Source organism: Callorhinchus milii, unplaced genomic scaffold (genome assembly GCF_018977255.1).
Source record: "Callorhinchus milii isolate IMCB2004 unplaced genomic scaffold, IMCB_Cmil_1.0 Scaffold8, whole genome shotgun sequence".
Lineage (NCBI taxonomy): Eukaryota > Metazoa > Chordata > Chondrichthyes > Chimaeriformes > Callorhinchidae > Callorhinchus > Callorhinchus milii.
Window position 1 is genome coordinate 6208286 of NW_024704749.1, and position 22497 is coordinate 6230782.

The window sequence follows — 22497 nt, forward strand, 5'->3', positions numbered from 1 at the left end:
TAGGTCCTTAAGTTCTTATTTTCCTGATCAACATTGATTAGTCCTATGCTAAAGAGTCAGTTTATTGCAAGGCACAAGTAAAGATTTTTTTCCCCCGAATATTTATAGTTTCAGTCATTGACATTTTTCACTGGTTTAGTGCTCGCATGCAATTGATTTTCTACTCTCTGGTATGCCGTAATTGGATTACTAACCATAAAATCCAGGTGCCTCAAGGAACATGCAATTTATATACGGTATGCTCTGAATGAACTTGTACCAATACTGCAAAAAAACAGCTTTGCTGTGCAATGCCTTGTCACTGACTTTACACCCTATCGTGTGAACATCACCACTGCCGAGTTATTCTGGTTCTCTTTGATTTCTGTGCTTTACAAGCCTTTGTTTTGTTTCCCTTCATTCTTAAGACGTGCTTCTTTGTGTTTCGATCATTTCCAAATACTGCTAGATGTTTTGTTTTAATCTATTACACTCCGGGAGATTTTTTAGGTAATAGGATGCTTCTGTGCCCTATATCGAATCCTGTTCAAACCTGCTGAATTTCTTCCTGCAGTTTCTACCTCTCCTGTGGCTGTGTCTCTGCCTCAGTGTGAGATTTGGTATTCATACTTCTTTTAATGACTTTTCTGCATCCTGGCCATTTTACACAATTTGTTTACAGTTTTGTTGTAAAAGATTTTGCTTGGTTTACCATACATTGTACAGTAAGTCCAAGCTTCAATACTTTATCAAAGCTTTTACCATAAACTGTTATTTTGGTTGTGTATGAATGGTTAGTGCAACTTCAAAATGAATTAGTCTCATGTCAATAATTTGTACTTTAGAATGTAGGAACCATTCATTGCTGAACACTAGTTCTTGCATTGGAGAATGCGTCAAAACATTCCACCTCCATTGTACTCTTATTTCACCTGGGTTTCTTAGTACAAAAAAATGTCTGGCTACAAAACTCACATTGCCTTTTTGATGTCTGGAAGGAAATTTCTTCACAGTATTGTCAGTTTATCCACGTCCTTTTCATTTTTGAATTCAGTCATTGGTTCATATCACTGCACTCTCTTTGATGCTTAGTCTCTATAACTATAATAATTTATATTCAAGACCAGGAATAAATCTTGTGTCTTGCTTAAGAAAACTTTTGTCCTTTGCTGTCTATATTAATACCTTTCTTCACTGCAATGTAATATCCTCTAATCGGCCACTGTGAATCTTTCCTGCATTCCAGCACCTAAACGATGCAACTCTAACTGCTTTCACTCTGAATATACTGTTGTCTCTTAGAATTTGTGCTTCAAGTTGTATTTACCACCTGCAGCTTATTTATAGCAATTCGAACATGAAGTACCTTTGAGATCCCCAACTAGCTTAATTTGACGAATCTCTCCTTACCTTTGTGACCAGCTCGTGCTCCACATTCTTACATAGTAGACCTCTCTAATTCACTGCAATCCTCATGTCACCAATTTTAAGCTACGTTTAACATTCAAAGTATTTTGGGGGCTTTTGGCCAAAACTATTTTTTGTGGGTGACAAGACTTGGCTTATTATAGACTATCCATTTCAGTCTTGCTGGCAGGCACCCAAGAAAGATTCCTGTATGGTCATCTCAGATCACACTCGAGAGTAATTTTGCCTCGGAAATGAGTGGCAGAGATCGAAGGCTAACTACGATCATGCTGGTGAATCTCTGCATATGTGTACTCGCCTCTTCATAAAGGGGCTTAATGAGTATTTGATCTGTTGGGAAGGAATCAAAAATCCTTAGAAGCTGCTTGGTATAGATTATTAATTAAGACCCTTAACTTTTAGGTACTTAATCTAAATTGTTCAAAGTTGGTTTGTGAGTGGGCAATGACCACCTTCAACCACCAGGGGAGCTTGCATCGTGTGGAACCCAACATTAAATTCAGGCAGCCAAAAAAACAAGATTTTTCTTTAAGATAAGATGCATGCGACAGTTGATTCCTTTACAGGAACAACATCAACAGTTCGCAAAACATGGTGATGGAGCCTTTGATGTTCCACTAACAATATGTCCCCATATATCCACAGAACAGACAATCTGGCAAAATAAGAAGTGATGCTTTGTGGTTAAACTGACAAAGTAACTACTGCTCAGCATGGAACAGTATTAACATCAGGCAGCGAGGAGAAATGTGTGATCCATTCAGTTGCCTTCACAGCATAAGGATACTTTGAAGGGAAAAAGGGGATATAAATGAAAAGCATTATCTTGGGCTGTGTACAACACATTTGCATTCTGTCACAACATTAATGGAAAAATCATTAGTTGCAATCAGAAATGCAAAGTGGATTTCTTCAAAACTGTCCTGTCAAGTTAATTTATAATTTATTGATGTTTTCTTCTATTTACATATTATTTATCATCATTCTGTTGCAGCTGTAGAGTTTGCAGGAGAAAAACAGCTTATTTACACATTTTGCAGCATGTCAAGTGCAACAATATGCTTGTTGGTTAATGCCACCAAGGCTTACATACCCGGTGTTGTCTGGAGCTAACGTTAAATGTGTAACTACCAGCTGTTTGTTCCTAGTACAGCTATTGCCATCTTGCTGTGACTTTTAAATCTGCATTAAACAGAACTTTGCTGAGGAAAATTGCACTCCAAATATTGTTTTCAAAATAAAAGGAAATGTAATAAGTTGTAATGCAAGCAAGTGTTATAATGATCATAAAATGGTGGCAGAATATCCCCCAAAAAGGATCAAGGAGAACAATAATTTTAATTTTTTTTTGAAAAAATGAATATTTAGATAAGTTTAATAACTTGTCAAGGCAGAGATTGAGTTCATTTAGTTTTTTCACATATCTACATTTCCAAAGTTGGTAAAGAGTCTTGCACAATAAGCAAGCATTTTTAGGTGGGTAGTACAATTGATCTAATGTAGGTTTGTGTTTTATCAATTATTTGTAATAGTCAGATGCGTTTAAACAGTTTTTTTAAAAAGAAAATGTAAAATGATTTATATTTTAGTTTTAAGAATTGTTCATAGTTTCACTTAAACTGTTCAACTCTAAATCGTTATTTTGAATCAGAAGTGACTGGAACAAAAATACTCAAGACATAGCAAATCAGAAGCACAAACCGATTTCTTGTTAAGATCAGTAGTGAAGTGCATGATTAAAAATATCAAGATACTTCCTCGGGAGAGGAAATGTGACTGCCAAATAAAAGTTTCTTGGAGGAACTTAGAAGAATAACTGAGTTTTGCGCTTGGAGACCTCTACGGAGAACTATTTGCTTTGTCAAAAATATAACGGCTTCATCCATGTAGTACGTTAGGAAGAAAAATTCAAGCAGTCCATAGTACATCAGTTTCTGTCAGGGTTTGGGCATTTGTTTGAATTGTTTTAAAACGTGTAGGTGGTTTACAGTCAGGCTCTCTAGTAGGTTTCATATAGAATCCAAAAACAATTGCTGTGCGCAATTGGCTGCCGTGCTTCACCCACAAAATACAGTCAATCCACTTTACAATATATTCTGTGAAGCACTTTGAAACGTCTCAAAGTGCACTATATCAAATGCAAAGATTATTATTTTTTTAAAATAGGGATTTCATGGTTTCCAACATTCCTCCCTTGTTGTCAGTGAACTTTTGCACAGCATTTTACTGAAGTTACTATGATGGAATCGTTGTCATATGGAGCCTTGTTAGACCAGAGGGTATTACTAGTAATTCAGATTATTTTCAGAACCTTCCATAATTCAGTTGTCGACTTGACTTAACGTAATGTTCTGATCATCACACCGTGTCCTAGCTTGTACCTGGAGCTCAGGCAACCTGATATTTTAGCTAACTGAAAAGTACACTTCTTATTTTGCTCAACACTAACAACTTGGATTTACATTGTGCTATACTGTATATGTAAAAGAATATCTCAGAACATTTAACAATGGGTGTGAAGGTTCTTGGCCAAGGTTCATAGAAATTTAGAGGCAGTAGCACAAAAGCTAAAAACAGCAGGTTTTCAGGAGATTTTTGAAAGACTGAAGAGATGTGGAAAGGTTAGAATAGAGTGTTCCAAAAAGCGGGTTTGATGGCTGGAGGGTCAAACTTTGACTGGCCCTCTGATGGAGTGCGAAATATACAGGGAGCACAGGCTATCCTTTTTGGACAATATAATTGAAGAAACTGCCCATCAAAGAAGAATGAGGTCCACCACTATTTTTCTTCTGAATGTTTGCAGCTAAATGGGCTATTGTAGTTAAATTAATGATGTCCTGAGTATTTAAACATGCATATTGCCAGAAAATAACAGGTTCTTTCATTAACGTTTTGCTTCCCCCTCCATGAACTCTTATTCCCAACTCCAGTCCCTTGACATGTTAATAGTTATATCTCACTGTAAACATTACCGTATCGCATTATTAACTTTAAAATAGTTTTTACATCAGAATTGTAACAACATTTCTTGGCTGACGACATATCGTCGGATATTTGATTCTTTTCAAAATCGGTTCCTCTGCGGTTGAAATCCTTCATGTCTCTTAAAACACTTGATTTGTCACCTCATTAACATCCAAATGCCTCATGGTTTTTGCCCTGAACGGAAGTGGTCTCTCTCTGTCTTCAGGCTTTGGATCCATTCAAAAATGGACATTATGGAGAAAAATTAATCCACAGAACTGTGTCTCAGTTCCTTGTCCTCAACCACTAATTTGTCACCTCAATAACTTAAGAATGCTTTATTGGGTTTTGAATGAGGCACTAGTTTTCATCAAGGCTCTGGATTCCTCTTGAAAATGGGAATATACCAAACAGATGTGTACCTAAAATCACAAACCTTTGACCTTGGAATTTAAAAAAAATCTTAATTTTGCTATCAAATTGTAATTTTGCTTCACCACACAATGGGGTTTCTTCATCAAGCATGCATACTGGGAATTGCACTTGTGGTCCTGTTCATGCATCTGCAAGCACTAATTGTTCAAAGGTGGTTTGAAAACGCTAGAGCTGCAATGTTTAGGCGAAAACCAATAAAACAACTGAAGCCTACTGCAGCTTGCTTTCGAAGCTTCTAGCAGGGCATCAAATAGAATGGAAGAAGGAGTGAGTCCCAAAGTGCAAACCTAAAATTATGAATGAATCGATCGTTCATCTTTTCTGTATTTGCACGTTCACTTTCTGTCAATGTTATGCTAATTTGAGTGTCTTTTTTGTTATATATATTTTTAAAAACGATAATAAAAATGTGTAACTAGAAAAATTCAAGGACAACATTTTGTGCAATAGATTTTCAATTTGTAATAATATTTGTACCTGATTTATACCTATCTAAAGCCCCCCAAGACACTACCCTATGTGAAGGGTGCTACATAAATGCAAGTTGTTGTTGTCTAGATTTCTTCCTATTTTGGAATGTTTTTTCTTTTTTTCTCCTTTTTTTTGGAGGGGGTGAAATATCTCCATGAACATCAGTTTTACCATTTTGTTCCATTGGTTATTTTAATACTACGTCTTTAGATCAGGTTTAGGAATTGCTTTTGAATGATCTGAATTTAAAAATTAAAGTAATCTGACTTTCGATCATGCCGAATGTCAGTTCTAATGACATAATTAGGTGATTGCACCTAATTTGTTGTTGTAATGGGACTCTAGGTAGTGATGATTGTATATTTAGGAAACCTTCCAGTTTTTTTTCATAGGAATTGAGCAATGCAACTGAAGCCTCTGTTAAGGCCAAATCGTTGGTGTAATGTTTTTCTTCGAAGCTCGTTTCCTTTGCTTTAAAATCCAAATATATTCACTGCGCCCTAGCACTAATGGCTGCTGGTTTAATCAGTTGCTCATCTGCAGGAGCATGGCATTCTATTGTTGGTGTTAATGATGTAAATGATAGACAGTTCATGCTTTACTACTTACTGTTCTATTTCTAGGCATCCTGGTACGACTACTCCCCAAATCCAATTTCCCACTCCATTGTATGGATGGCCTATTTATTACCGCTGAGCAAATGAGACTCAAGAAATGTGTGTGTGTGTGTGGGTGGGGGGATTCAAATCTAATTATTGCATATTGATTGTCTTCAAATTCATATCTTCCTTTTTTTTTCTCTGTTCTTTCTCCATGCTTCTTCACAATAGATTCTCCGAAAAAGAAGCAAGCAAAGAACCTGGATGGAATTATGGATGATATGGAGCAAGAGGACTGAGCACTATGTCTCCATTTGATAGTAAGTACTTTAACTGTATTTGCACAGTCCTCGCTGCATCAAGGAATAAACATAATGTTATTTCAGGAGCAGCTCAACATATGCACTAATAGCATATTACATGGAATAGAGAGGGGAATAAAAGGTTGACCCATTTAAACCTCGATTGCTTTACTTTGTGATGCTGGGTGCATCAAATTGTAGGGCATATTCAGTGTGAAACTAATCACGATAACTTTTAAGAAGAAGAGCAGGGTTTATTTTTTTGCTGCAGACGCTAGTTTATAAGCCAGAGTGAGAATGCCTAGAACAGTCAACTTAAGAGTATGAGAGTTTACTGTTTATTGAGCGTGCTAAAAGAAATTGATGCATCGCATTGTACTTTCCAGTACTGTTTTGTCGATGATCAAGTCAAAAATTAAAATCTTGAATTTATTTTGGAAAGAATGAGTAATCAGTGTAATTCACCATTAACCCCTGATGCAATCATTTGCAGGTGATTAATAAAAAATTGAAATAAATCGATGTAATTTTGCAATAATCATTGCACTTCAGTATGTTCTGATTTTCAGAACATGACCTGAAATCCTTGTAATCTGATCGGTCTGAGCAGACAAAGTATTGTACAAATAGCCAGTCTTGAATGTACGTCACTGTCTGCACGATTGCTTACTGTGAAAGGATCCAACAAATTTGACTTTGCTGTAAATTTGACTTTCAAGATGGATTAGATTTGACTATATTTTTGATGGTATAGTCAAGAGAAGCCTGAATATTTTTCTAGAAATGAAGTTTACCAAAAATGGAAAGAAACTTAAATATTTATTGAGATTAGCCATAATAGTACAATCCTATTCCGAAGCGAGTCTATATTTAAAACGTGCTGTCATGCAGGTTTTGCCCTGTTTAGTCAGAGGTCCCTTTGCCTCTGTATCATGGGTTTGATTACTTGCAGCGGAACTCTGGAATTTTTTTTTCTATCTGTTGATGAAGGTAATTTAAAGACGTGCTTTGTGTTTAAGAGCAGTGACCTGGCAGCATTAGAGTTAGGACACTTGCTGCATGCTCCTGCTTTCAGTCTCAGCGTTTCTTCCAGCACTTGAACGTGTCTGCCAATATATATGATGATTTTTCATCAGTACTCAGCTTGACCCACCTCTAGAAAAACATATGGTTGATCTTATTTTTTTCCCCAGTGATTTACATAATCAGAGGAGATGACAGAAACTGAATGGTTTGGAACATCAGAATACATTTCAGGCATTGAATTCAACATTAATTTTAACTGTGGCTGAAATAAGCTTTTTAAAAAATAATTTATACAAAAATGAAGCCCATACCTGTAACGAGGGATTTATCTAAATGCGAATTTGCATAATTATCCACCCACCCAAAGTTATTGTAAATGTATTTCCGAGTACATCCCTGGTGCTTATTTCTTTCACTCACCACAATAGGTCCATCTTCCTTAGTATTTTAGTGTTTTCCTCTTCAGCCATTTTCAATTGCCCCAATTTCAAAGTCCCTGGCTCCTGTCCAGTCTCTGCCATGTTGTTTCAAGACTTCTAGTACTTGCCTACATAGAGCATACAAATAAATCTCAGCAAGTGCAAATTCAAAATCATGAGCAAACGGATTGGTGAGCAAAGAACGAACAGAGTGTAAGGAAAGGAATAGTCATTGATGGAGAGATGGAATTCAGAGAAAATTATTAACAAAAAAGAATAGCCTACATGCCTTTTAAGAATTCTGGACATTCACATCAGACACATCAGAATAAAACAAATGGAACATGTAAAATTACGAATGATGTGACCATCAGTTTATACTGTTAACCCTTCAATTTTCATCTGCCACCTACAGGTTGGACTTGAATGCTTTACTTTAATAGAAAATTCCTTTATAAAAAAAATCTGCCTATAATAGCCTATAAGTTGCTAATTGTAGCTTGCATCTTTTATTTAATCATAGTTTATTGTCATATGTTAACAATTAAGGTTGCACTAATCCTGGATAGAGATGCTACATTGTTGGAAACATTTTTGTCCTGAAAAGAACTGATTGAATCATTCATTTTATATGAAGCAAATGTTTCTCCCAAGAAATGAAAATTATTGGAAAAGATTATAACTAGTGTTTATTTTTGACTCTTGATGCATGATTACATTTATAGTTTTTTTTTGATGGCCTGACATGACTCTTACCTACTTTAAACACCTTGGGACAGTTCAGTCATATATAATCGTCTTGAACATCTTCAAATTCTTTAACATTGTCTGGCACTGAACAATTCTAGGCAGGGTATTTTATGGTCTCTCGCTCTGTCTGTGTGCTTATAGTTGAAGGTTAATCCATTCCCTATCAGCTTGGGAGAAGAGGGAGGTTCCCCAGAATAGTTCCCTCTCTCTCGCCCTCTGTCTCCCACTTTCTTCCTTCTCCAGATCAATAGTATCTTCCCATTATCCAACCTGATCCACTCTTCTGATGATAATTGACTGCATTCTTTTAGATTACACCCCCCCCACCTTAGTGCACAGTTTAGAACAGAATTTGTTTATCCCTTTATGTGTTACTGAATCCTTCCAGTTGCTGTTCACAACTGTGTATTTTTTTCTTGAGACTCGTGCCCTCTGGGTACTTAGCTGGGTTTATTTGTAACCTGTCAAAAATGCTGGTAGTTCATGTATCTACGGAGCTGCTTGAACAAAGCCCACAAGACAAAAGATTCTTAAAGCACAGTCTAGAATTTATAAAAATATCTCAATTTTTAAAAATTCTTATCAAAATATATATACTATTAAAACGTAGGCTGGCAAAACTGTATTTCATAGCAGGCAAGTGATTTTAGCCAAATTAATAAATGTATTCCAATATTTATAGCTAGATATATGTAAAATAAGCAGTAAAAGAACGTTTTATATAAAAAAATTCTGTAGCCTTGTTACTCCAGCATGATTTGTCCACAGTAAATCTGGGTGGAGTGCAGCGTCAGCACTGACTTTGAAGCATGCTGGGTGATGCTGGCAAAGCTTTAGGAAATCGCAATCAGTAAATCTTTGCAGAAGCACAAAGCAATTTGACAAATTACTCGATGGTTCTAAGGAGATGATTATGCAAAATTTCCAAAAACTCATGCCAGAGAAATGCATCAATGTCCTCCGTAGAAACCAGCAGCTCTACAGTAATGTTCTGTACTAAAAGAGATCCATTTAACATTGGCAATCCTCAAATAAATGTGCAACTGAAGCCTGCTAATTGGGATGCACCAGTGGAAGTGTCGACCCATTAAGCAAGTTTCATCAGTGCTGATTCAAATACATTTGTAATCTTACATCCTCTTTAACTGATACCAGGAACATTAAAAATGCAAGGGACTAAAGTTGTTATGAACTTGTATATATGGCCATGTGCTTTATACTGGTTTTACACTTAACATATATATGTGTGTTAATTGAAATGTATAATCGATGATATGGTAGCTGCCATAACTACTTTCTTAATGTTAAGCTAGGGGAGGTGAGAGAGCATCTGACCTCCATTCTAACCAATGACAGTGCAGGGATAGGAAGCAGCACTATTTATGATTCAGTAACAGAATGAAAGGAGAATAGGGATTATCTACATGTAGCAAAATGTACCATTGATTCCTAATTCTATAAGGTGGTGCTGTTGCAAAATGCTTACCAAGAAAATTACTTCTAAAATCTAGATGGCCAAGACATTATAGCCAAAAGAAGAACCTGTGCATCATCTAAGAATCAATTAGTTAAATTATTGTCCACAATTCCATTTTGGATCGCCCATTTTACATGTGATTCATTTTAAAATACAGGGAGCATGAACAAAGTCCACAATATACTGGGCTTTATGTTGAATGAGAGAGAATTCTTGATGGACTGAATGACATTGTTCTATTCTTTTTTATGAAAAAAATGTTTTCTTCCTGAAGGTATTCTTCCTTCTACAGGTGTGCAGTGTTACAGTCACCAAGTTTATTCGAGTGCTGATGCCATACTTGATTCATGCCTTGTGTTCATGAATGAGTAGTGACGGTGAGAGTTGGTAGACTATTCATTACAGCTGGCCATGACCCTATCCTCACTTTCATGACTGCTGCCCAGTTTTTACCTTGAACTTCATGCTTTAGGCAAATTACCAGCGAGTTTTAAAATTATTCTTGCACTATACTTACACCTAATAATAATAATCCTTGCATTTGATATAGCGCCTTATCATGTTGTTGAGGCGCTTCACAGAATATACCGAAAGTGGATTAACTGTATTTTGTAGATGAAACATCTTCGAAATGTCTCACAGCGCTTCACAGAATATATTATAAAGTGAATTGACTATGTTTTGTGGGTGAAATAAAAAAATTCTCCACGTCTCCATCTTTACTGCCAGTCAGTTTGTCTCCACCTTGGCCACAGCTGGAATCATTCTATTCTGAATCTTTGTGTAAACTTCCATGTCTTGTTTTATTGAACAAGTATTGAATAAAATTTAAGTTGAACAAGAAAAATCAGTACTGCACCACAGTTGTAGGTTTCCAATAAGTGCCCTGTGATTCTCCACACATGGATTTTGGATCTCAAAAGCTAATTAGCAGTAGGTGAGTCACTGCTGCCCACGTTACATGTGTCTTAGTGGTTGGTTTCAGAGCAGTCATAGCAAAGTCCTGAGAGCAAACAGAAATCAAATTGTTGATTTCCCTTTACTCTGAATTTACTAAAATTGTAACAAGACAACAACAACTTGTATTTATCTAGCTTCCTTCACTCGGGGTAGTGTCATGGAGACATTTAGAGCTTCTTGTTTCTTTGCCCAAGATCCAATTTAGGCCTTGAGATTTACAGAAGCTCTCTAAAATATGTGGGATTCTTTGGAAAGTTTGTTAAAGATGTAGATTAGTTGTCTTGCACTATCTATTTCCACGTTTGATGCTTTTAATTTTTATTTTTGTTGTAAGGATTCTATGTATACACTTAACTCTCTGCTGAACTTGAATAAAATAACTTCATTATTCACAGGCTGCAGCTCATACTTTTGAAATTTTCATAGATAATACATAGAAATTATTCATTCATGACAAATGGTTCTCTGCATATTTAAAAAGAGTGGTGAAAATACACCTACAAAAGTGAGGCAATTAAAAAAGGGATGTGAGAATTCATGAATTATTTTGCATTTTAAGCTATTCTGAACAAGCTTCAATGCTAAGTGTATGGCTTATTCCACTGGAAAATACATTTTAGCTTACTGAATTTTGAAAGGCGTGACTATAGTTGATAATTTGAATTTGTTAGAATTTGTGAACATTTTGTAACTTCTTTTGAGTTGGTTTCTTTGAAACAGTAATGTTAATATGCAAAAGTGTACCTTTAACAATTGTGTTTTAAAATTGAAATGTCCCTTCAACTGACAGGCTTGGGAAGGTGTTATGAATAATGGGAAAAGCTGGATGTAAACTCGTTAAAATGAGGCAGTATTTTTGGAACAGAATATTACACAAGTCAAACTGCCTTTTTCCCCCATCTATTGAAACCTTCATAATGATTTCAAGCATAAGAACTTCGAAAGGTCTTTAAAAGACTTTTTTTAAAAAAGAAAGTGCAGTTTAATAGAATAAATAGTGGAATGTTATTTGGAGTAATTGTTCATCTTTTGAGGGGCATTAAAGTGTGCTGACGAGAATATTTTTCTTTTAGAGTAAGAAGTTGCAAGGCTTCACCTGCCTGCTAAAGATTCTACCCACCTTGATACTACAATAAATTAATGTACTAAAAGGAAGCTCTTTGATGGCCCATGTGGCATTTTCTCATTCCGACTAATCCTGTATCCTGATGTTCACGTGCCAATAGGAGAGTCTGAAAGCATATATCCACAGCCTTGTATCTTTTTCTGCACATCTTTCAGCTTCAAATTCAGCATCGACATTTGGCAAATACCTGGGCGCAAGAGGCATAGCACTATTTGTAAGGAAAGAAAGAGAAGTGATTTTAAAATAAAGGAAGAAAATGTGTTGATGGGACAAGGTTGCTGAAGATATTGCTGCATTTCAACTACATTGTTTTTTAAAAAAAGTCTTATGAACAATAAAGCAAACATTCCTTCTTGTCCTTATATAAATAAATGGACAGTATGGTGAAATCATGCCGGAGGTTGATTCAAACACGCTTTAAATTTACATATGCAAGAATCAGTTACTTGCTAAATAAAGAAGCTTATTTACACCCAGGCATAAAGCTCACTATTTGTGTTAAGCAAGTGCCAACACCAGTAATGAATACAAATTCTGCATGTGGTATCTACTGCAATTTACATCTTAATACCCTGTATACTGTCCACTAAGCATCATTATTTAGCACATTACAATTTTTAAAAATTGTTTGTATTTTGTAATCAAAATGGCCTTTAGATGGAATGGATCCAAACTAACAGTTACTCCTATTTTGCATTGTGTGCCATTGTCGGTCAGGAAATTGCCTCTACCTCCTAAAGATCCCTGCCACACAAGGTAACACAGTGGCACGGTGTGCTAGGGCACCAGGTTTGACCCAGATTTGATCGCCCATGCCATTGAGTGCCTGATCTCAGCAGCGATGCTGTGGGGCAATAACAAACAGGGGGCCAGGCACTTCCCCACTGGGAAGTAAATTAAAGGGAGTGGCATCCTCGGGCCATTCTTGTGTGTGTTTTGGCAGGCAGTTCAGTGCAGTAATGTCAGGCGCCTGAGAGCATGGCAAATGCAGTGAGTAGCTGTCATGCAGATTCTGGTTTGACAAACAAAATAGATATAGTTTGACCCAAACACAATCTCTACCATTCACTGTGTGGTTTAGGATTAACAAAGTACCAGTTAAGATGAAGATAATACGTGCATTTGATATAGCGCCTTATCAGATAGAACTATCTTGAAAGGGCTTTACACAGTGAGTTACTTTGCACTGCATTGACTGTTAAGTAGGAAAAGACAGCACTTGATCTACAGCAGCAAAAAAATACCCCACCACACAGCAATAAAATGAATGATCAATTAATCTTGTTTTTTGGTTAAAGGAAGAAATGTCTTTCAAGTTGCAAAAAAAAGCATTCGCAGTTAAAATGGAGATGACAATGGAGGTGCAATTTTTTTCCTTCGCAATGAAAATTGTCAGTAAACACTAGTTCCAGTCCAGATCCTTCATGGATGATTCTCTTTCTTTCCCTTCCCTCCCCCCCCCCCCCCACACACACACATACAGAAATGCTTCTCATTTTGATAATAGAAAATAAAACAATGCACTATATCGAAAGGGAGGAAGCAAAGCTAGGGTATCAGGGAGGAAGGTGAGTGGAGAAAGTAACACAAAATAGCAAACATATTAATTTGGAGAGTGAAAGAGAGGAACAATGCATTGAAATTGTTTTTAATAAACAAAAGAAATGCACATCAAATTAAGCAAGAGTAGAGTTCCAACTTTGAACTTGACACAGACAACACTGGCAAATCCATATTTGTACTTTCTATGAAAAGCTGAAATATTTCTGTCTGCATCGAGTCTATCCATAAAATATGGTTTCTGCATGCAAAGTGATCCTTTGCTCTGCGTAGCAGCCAAAATATAACAATGATCACTGCGAACGTGATAGCATTTTTTTCCTGTAGGGTTCTGCAACATTATTTACATAGTCTTTGACCCACTCTGACTTTTTTGCATAATACATTTGATGTACTGTAGCTTTAGGATATGTCAGTTTATTCTGGTTCCATTTGACCTGCAAAGGGAAAATGCAGTTACCCTTTTAATGGAGATGTCAATTTGAAATGAGCATCATTAATTTGTGATAAGCAATAGTGCCGCTATCACAAATACTCTATTTTGCTTTTCGCAGCTAATTACATGTGTTCAAATTTGATGCCGTGTAGGAGAACTTAGTATCATGCCAAACAACAGATGTGTTAGTGAGCCACTTAAAATAACATGTTGTAAGCTTCTTGTCATGTAGATAATGATCCTGGTCTTAGGGCGAGGGTCTGTTTACCAACATTAAGATGTGTTTACTACTTTCGTGTTTTTGAGGTGATATTGATGATTGTAGAGGATAAGTGTAGTAGTTGGTTCAAACCTGAACCTCTGGATGATGATGATGAGCAGTCGGCTTCAAAAGCCATGTCAGTATAATAATGTGCATTAAAAAAAAATGTAGCTTGTTTCAAATTTGGCCCCTGTAATAAATACCCGTGTATTTCACAAGCAGCCTGCCTAGCCGAAGGCTATGTTGTGAAGTTACTTAGAATTCAGCCGTTAGATCTGTTCTCTGATGGCTGCGCGTGATTGACACTTACAAATTACCCAGCTGAAAGTGTTGAGTCTTTGACCCCAGAGTAACATCTTCAGTGCGGCTGAGATTTGCCGGCATTTTGTCATCTAATTACTGCAAATCCCTTGAAAATTCACTTGATGGTGAATTTTTAATGCAGGACAATTTCAATGTGATGCATAGCGCAGATGGTCACAGCCCTGGTTTGAAAAAAATGTGGTTCCAATAAAATACTATTTTCCTGCTTTTGTATTTTTATTTGTAATATAATTGATTTCAACGCACCTTCGTTTCTTGATTAAAAATCAAACTTCTAATATAATGAACTCTTCATATTTGAGTAGGAAATTGTACTCTCGTGTCACAGATTTTGTCACGTTACCCATCACCACCATCCCTTCGTTTTTGCTGCTCGCCTATTTTCGAACTTCTATATTCTGCAAATCTGTTTTGAAATGCAAAAACAGTCTTACTAAAGGATTTCAAGCCATTTACATCTTGATTTTATTTCATGTACTTGGTCGTTCCGAATTAATGTTCTTTTTGGCATGGGGAATTTTTAAAAGTATAATTCCAAGTCAAAATTTTAAGCGGAAATGTTCACATAATATGGAGTTCAGCTTGCAATTGCTTCTTGCTTATATATATATATATATGTGTAGTATTCCTACACTTTTGTGGAGGAGAAAGGAGATGATACCAAACACACAATAGGATTGGATGTACCTTATTTTAAGTGTTAGTCATGTAACACTCTTTTTTGAGTGTCTACAAGTGAAATAATGGGCAGCTGTTAATCTTATTTCATTACCACAACATGAAACTCCTTTTAATCATTGGATGAAATGATCATAAGTGGAACCAGTTCTGCAAAGTATGTGCCACCTCCACTGGCTGTCTCTGCCTATACTAGTTAGAGAAATTGGAAAAGATTTTAAAGAGAAGCCTTTAAAGAAATTAATTTACTTCTGCGTAAATGATTTTATATCTGAAATATCACAAGTTCTTCCCCCCCCCCGTCAACAAAAATCAAGTTAAATTTTAAAATGCATGTATGCAAAATAACATGTATTTTAAATGATTAAAAATTGGCCTGTTTCATTTTCCCTGTGGTTTACAGGCAAGTCCTAGCAAGTGTGGAGATTGGCTAGGACTGTGTCTAAGTGTGAACAGACAACTGTAAGTTAATTTGTAAGTGTGAGAGAATGGGTGTTTATATGTGAATTTATGTAAGTGTAAATTGGCAGGTAGTGTAGATAGGTATAAAGTAGCCATGAGTAAGTGCCAGTCAAGTAGTATATTGTGTTTGTGGGCAGAGTATGTGTGGGTTTTTAATTTATTTGGTTTGCTTTGCGGTTGCAGTGTTTATCAATAATCTGCACAATATTAGAAGCTAGCATTCAGTTTATAGGATTGCACCAGAAAACATTTTTATTAAAGAAAAACATATTGTTTCTCTTTCCTTCTCTTCCCAGCCTTCGATCACCACCACTTTTAAACCTCTTGTTGTCCATCTCTTTTCCTTCTACTCAATATTACATGTCCGGATATCTGTGAGAAAAGTCTGTAAATCAATATCCATATCCTTCCTGACTCGTCGCATTTGACATCTGTTGTACGGGATGATTAAGAGATGACTAAAATACTGTGAAACATTGTTCAGCTTCCAGTGAAATCATCTTGAAGGAAAAAGGCAGATTCATTTCAGAAATCAAACTTTGTCACAGTCCTATAAAAAGACGGTTATGTACTCAAATTCTTGGCTTCTCTTTATGACCATTTAATTCACTTGAATGCACAGGTCACTTTTTGGTACAAACAAATAGTACCACAAACAAGTAGTACTACAGGCAGAATGTGATGAAAAGCAGCCTTGTTTAAAAAAAACTCAGTTATAAACTTGCTAGAATATGGCTGGCTGGGTTTTGTTTAATGTAGTGCTGTTTGGGGCCACGCACCATAGAATTATGCAGAGGCGAGAGAGATGCATTATCAGAGGTGCTGCCCTTTCAATGCAACGTTAACCAAGGTCCCTTCTGCCTATACAGGTGGACTTTAAAAGATGCCATTGCACTATATGAAAAGAGGAGGGAGTTTTTCCTGGTTCCAGCCAGAAATCCTCTGGATAAATTTGTAATTCACTTCATGGCTGTTTGCGGTTTCTTGCTGTATGCAAGTTGGCTGCCAGGTTCACCTACAAATAGTCACCACTATTCACAGAAACTTTGAAGTGCTTTGAAATGTTCTCAACGTTATTAGCACCATATCAAATGCAAGGATTAATATTATTACCACTTTGCTTCAGAAACTTTACTTAAATATCAGCAAAAATGTTAGCAAAAAGGAAAGTGGAGCTCAGTGGTTAGAGCACTTGCCTCGCAAGCGAAACCCCAGGAATCGATTCCTGGCAGAAACCTCAAGGAACAAAAATAATAATAAATTGGTCACTTCAATCCACGACTGTTTGTGGGACACTCCAGTGTGCAATTGGCTACCGCGTTTCGCCCACAAATATACAGTCAATTCACTTTACAGTATTGTCTGAAGTGCTTTGAGACGTCTAGAAGACATGAAAATTGCTATATGAAATGCAAGAATTATTTTATTATAAAATGGGTCACATTAATCTTTACTAATAAGAAAGCGCCTGGTAAAGAGGCTGTGTTTTGAACAGTGTATTCATTGGGAAAGGGCAGTCTTAACCATTAAGGATACATTTACTTTTTGGGGATGCTCTTCGTCTCTGGAAATAAACTCAACAAATCAACTCACTAACGGAGCTTCTTCTGCATTTTGATGCTTGAAAATGCATTAATAATAAAACTATTAGTATGTACGATAGGATCTCATCAAAGTGTCGAAACTTGAATTGCAATTGGTTAAAAACTGGACGATTAAACATCACGTTAAACTTACTCCCACCTTCAAAATCTAATCTGGGAGGACAGGAGAAATGAAAAACAAAACCGGTAAATACTTTAAAGGAAATCGAAATCAAATGAAGATTTTACTTGTATCTGTCCTCTTTGTAACAATTTTCTCCTCTTCCCCCAAGGCACTGCCTCCTGCTGGCATTCGGTTCCATGGGCTTCAGCTGCGCTCCTGTACCTCTTCCAAGTGGACAAGTGTTGGCAAGCTTTCGATCAGGGGGGTACCAAAGCTCAATATCCACATGCAGTCTCCAGCAGTAAGCTAACCACACAGACCGGGACCGAAGTCCACACACACCAGGATCGAAGCATTTGGTTGCCTGACTTAATTTCACACGAGAGAATGGCATCACGAACTGGTCAATTGGGAAAGCGATTTATTTTTATTTTAAATTAAAATTATGCATTTGTTCAATAAGATCAATATTGCTGTAAAATGGGTACTTTTTAATTTTATTTTAATTCTAGTTAATCATTTTAGCAACACAACCTGTGACCCAAACAGGCGGTAATTTCTTGCACGTGGTTGAACTTTAGGACAAAATGTATATGCTTATTGTTTTGGGTGATTGTGGTTGCATCACAGACTGTGCTGTGTGAAGTGTTGGGTAAAGTTGAGATTCTACTATTTGCATGATTTATTCAGCCCACAAGATCTGGAATTGCTTCCCTTCAAATTCTTCACAATTATTACAGATTTTATTTCAAAATAGTTTAGTTTTTTTTTAATAATTTTCACAGGAAAAAAAGTAACCTTTTAGTTTCTGAATGATTGAAGTATAAATAGACATCAGGGCTTTGTTTGCAGCGCTGAGTTTAAGCTTTAATGGCAGATCTTAGGTTGCCTGCTCCGTAACTGATCCACAGAATCCGTCTATCTAGTGAGGCTACGTTTTTAAAGTTTGTAATTATTAGAAACTCAAAGAGCTCGGTAAGATTTGTTAAAATATACTTTTGTGACAATTGACCTCATTGCCTTTGAGTAAACATTTGTCAGATTTCTATCCACTGACTCCTGGGAAGTTCAACTGTGTGCACGTTGAGTGGGTAAAAGGTAGGGGCAGGAAATTGATATCCTCCATTGTCGAATTGTCTGCCAACAACTGTTGCCTGGGCTCATGTAGTAATAATAATCTTTGCACTTGATATAGTGCTTTATCACGTGTTCGAGACGTCTCAAAGCGCTTCACACAATGTACTGTAAAGTGAATTGACTGTATATGTTGTGGGCAAAACTCATTCATATATGAGAAATGAGCTCTTGAACGAGTTGTTGTGAGGGCTGCCACCAACATACCCCCAACCACGATTGGTACCTTCAGGATATGACCAAAACATTCAATAGATTCATCTCAAACATGAAGGGAGAAGCTGCACAAATCACTCTAAACTTCATCATAGGCAAGTGATTTGATGCACCTAACTCCTTACACAAATTCCACATTCAAAATTTAACCATGGAGTGTCTTATCTATTTAAGGAGTTTTCCAAATATTTGCATTTAAAAGTATGGAATGTAGGTTTAAGTGAAGCCAGAAGGTTTTATCGTTTGGAATTTTAGCTTGCGCAGTTTCTAGAACTAATTATGTGTAAATTTATTTTGGTACATTTGCAATACATTGAAATACTGTAGTTGAAAGTACTGCATTGTAAGATGGACATACTGCATTGCTCAAACCTGTTTCTCTATTAAAGTTAGACATGTACTATTAAAATTAGCATTAGACTGATGAAATGAGAAGATGTCAGTTCTATGGCAATCTCCTCTGATGATGGGGGTTGAAATTCTGTGAATATGAATTCCCTATGGATCTTCCAAGGTAGAAGATTTTAATTTTCACCCTCGAGACAGACCGTCTGATGGCACTTTTTTCAAATGGTAATTTCTCAGTTTGTAGCTAGAAATCACCCAGGCTTGTCTGGTTGATGCGTATGAAGGGAATTGAAGAGGATGATTTTCAAGGGCTTCGTTCTCACCTGTCAGTCCTTGCTGCAAGGAAGAAGGAGAAAAAAATGATTTGGGTTTGACGTTAGGGGTGAAAAAGCAAGGGTCAGGATGGAAAGGATGCAATCAAGGCGCTTTGTGGAGGTGGCTTTGGGAACATTGAACACTCTTGCTGAAATGTTAAGAACACTTTATTGCATTTGAGTACTGATTGATCATTCTTTTACTTGACGTACGTTCTGCCTAGGGACGACAATGAGTGCATGTGATTCTCCCACTTGCAATACGCAGCTCATCTTAAAATAAACACACAGATAAAAGAATAACCTGTTTGAATTCCCTTATGACTGGATCGAGATTAACCCACACTGAATAATAGTATAGTGTTGGCTGTTGTGTAGAAAAGAAAATGCCCTCGTTAATGTGATGTTTTTGTAACATTTTCATAAAATAAAAAGAAAATCGTCTTCAAAGGAACAACATGCTTTTCGAGATCATTTGTACTGGTCTATTTAAATTCTGATGATATCCTGAAAAGGAAGCCAGATAAATCCTTAGCTCAGCTACACTCAGTTACATTTATTTTGAAATATTTGCCTTTGTGGTTTTTGTGTAATCACTTCTACTCTACATGGAGGGTGAAGCAAAAGCTTATTGAAACTGTAGGTTACACTTGATGAGCATTTACTGGTGTTTTTCTTTTCTAACCATTGCTTCAAGCTTTGCATTACAGCACACTCTTTGTAACATCCGTTGATTTTTTTGATCTGTACATTGTTTCACCCGCAAAATACACAGTCAATCCACTTTACAATACAATATTCTGTGAAACGCTTTGAGATGTCTCAATGACGTGATAAGGCAGTATATCAAATGCAAGGATTATTATTATATTTTTATTATCTTTTTTATTTGATAATTCTGCTAGAACCGCCTGAATGTACTGTAACTTTCTAATGCCCTGTGCCAGCATTTACATGCTTCAGATGGTGCCGAAACTATAACATTCTCGTCTGTTTACAGGGGCTAGAGAGTGCACCCATTTGGCAGCTCTCTGTACATTGTATGCCTCTACTATGAATGTTGCCTAGTTGTTCAACTGGAATGGGCATAACAGCTGAACCTGATCATGTCTTCGCCCAAAATCCACACCCAACAATCCTGGAAAGTGATGAAGAGCTTGGCTGACTTTCATCTCGCTCTAACCCAGGGGTGTTGAGGCCAGGGCATTCATTTTTAAAACCTAGAAGAAGGCTTCTCTCTCGCTCGCTCTCACTCTCTCACGCACACATGCACAGAGAAAGTGACTGACCTTGAAACAAAAATCTTATGTACTGGCACCTGTCAGCACGAGAGAGCTGAGATGTGTGGCATTCGGTCACAAGATATCACAAATGCCTCCGATTTCTGAATTAAAATGTTTAGTGTAGCAGCTGAAACACTGCCCTCTGCTCACCCATCTCAGACCAGCACTTTTCTCAGTCTTCCTAGTCGTACATTGATTCAAACCTGAATGAATTTTCCTTGGTGACTACAGCTATTTGGTAAATGCATTTCCTATTCCATATACACAAGCTCGTGTATGTATGTGGAATAGGAAATGCATAGTGATACAGTTTTTGGTGAAATACAAACGATTTGGGAATATTGTGGCATGTGATTTTAAGCTCCGAGAGGCTGCCCAGTGTGAAAGACGCTCCATAAGTGCAAGTAGTTGTTTTATACGCTTATCTAATTGTAGGTTTATTGCATATTAATAAAGCAGATCTGCAGTTGATTTCTCACTTGTCTCCTAGTGGTGCTGTCTGACGCCATAGTTTAGTTCAGTCAATGATGACTGCTCAACAACCTCACCCTAATAGCTATTTTCCGTGTGGTGACCCGGTGAAAATGAGCAGACACAAGCTTAATCACAGCCAAGTCTTGCCTTACAGGTGCTTTGCAGAAGGGGCCGTCTCAATGTTGCCCAAGGCACTGAGACCATTTTGGGGCCTATTTCTGCCCCTGGCTGAGAAGCTAACGTGGCACAGATGGGATCAAATTCGGACTCAGCGGGTCATAGTTTTTTTAAGGATCACTGCTTTTGTTTCTCAGTCCTCATGATAATTATATACAGTACAGCCAGCAGTTATATAAATGCTATCCCTCCCTTTCAGATAAGTATTAGTGCGAATGTGGCCATAAGGGAACGCTTTCACTTGAATTGTGGTCCTGTCTGCCTCCAGCCTTATACATGGGGGGTTCTGGAAGCCACCCAAACGGTGACAGGTCTGACAGTTTCTCAGGTCCCCATCCTGTGCTTCCTACCCAAGAACCTCAGGTGGTTTGACTGAGTAGCACAGAGACAATTAATACCTACCTTTCAGTAATAGTGAGATGAATCAGTCCCCATGTGAGGCTGACTGGACAACACCGAGGAGGGTGGGGGCAACCTCACAAGTGGCGATGTTTATCATAAGATCTTTCTGACTGACCACTGAGTGTCTGTCTTCACCATGCTGCATGTTTCTAACTGATGATCAATGTTAAGAATTCTTTTGTCTGTGAAGAACAGCAGGCCAAGAGTTGAACAATGGAAACTGCTGCATATTCTGAACTTTTAGTCGATTGCCATTGGAAATCTTAACGTTTATGCAGAATTTCAGTGATTGTTTAGGGTAGTCATGGCTAAAGTATATCGTACATGATCTCTGGAAAGATAAAGTGCCGTCTAAATGTCATGGTGTATTGTCCTGTCAGCAAAAAAACAAAAATCTGTATTTGTGTTTCTGCACTTAATTGTGATTAAGTAATGTCATTACTGGTGGGTTCTGATTGTGTTCTGCAGCAAGCCTTTGATAGTTAAATAACTATCAGGTTCATTCCTCTGCTGTTGTGTTGAACCCTACTTGGTTGATTTTGATTAGTATTTATTTGAGGCATTGTTCTAATCTAATAAATAATCGCATACATTCATGGCAAAGAGATATACTGCATCTGTGCAATGCTTTTCAACCTCCAGGAGGTGGCACTGTTTTAATATCCGTCGATCCATCCCACATTCACCAAGTCGTTTTAAAATGTATTTGAGTAGAATGAAATAAATTCCTTTTTTTTTTGTTCCAATTGTAACAGGATTCCAACTCTGAACTTTTTCCAAGTCA

At 37.0% G+C, this 22497-nt stretch overlaps 1 protein-coding gene across 1 annotated transcript in view; it reads left to right on the forward strand.

Annotated features, from left to right (window-relative positions):
* rbm19 (RNA binding motif protein 19) overlaps positions 1 to 19831 on the forward strand; it is a 77623-nt gene extending 57792 nt beyond the window's left edge. The window contains exons 24-25 of the mRNA XM_007902328.2: positions 6108 to 6196; positions 17535 to 19831. Of these exons, the coding sequence (XP_007900519.2) occupies positions 6108 to 6175 (68 nt within the window). The 3' untranslated portion in view covers positions 6176 to 6196; positions 17535 to 19831. The remainder of the gene's footprint in view (positions 1 to 6107; positions 6197 to 17534) is intronic.
* Positions 19832 to 22497: the final 2666 nt, after the last annotated feature.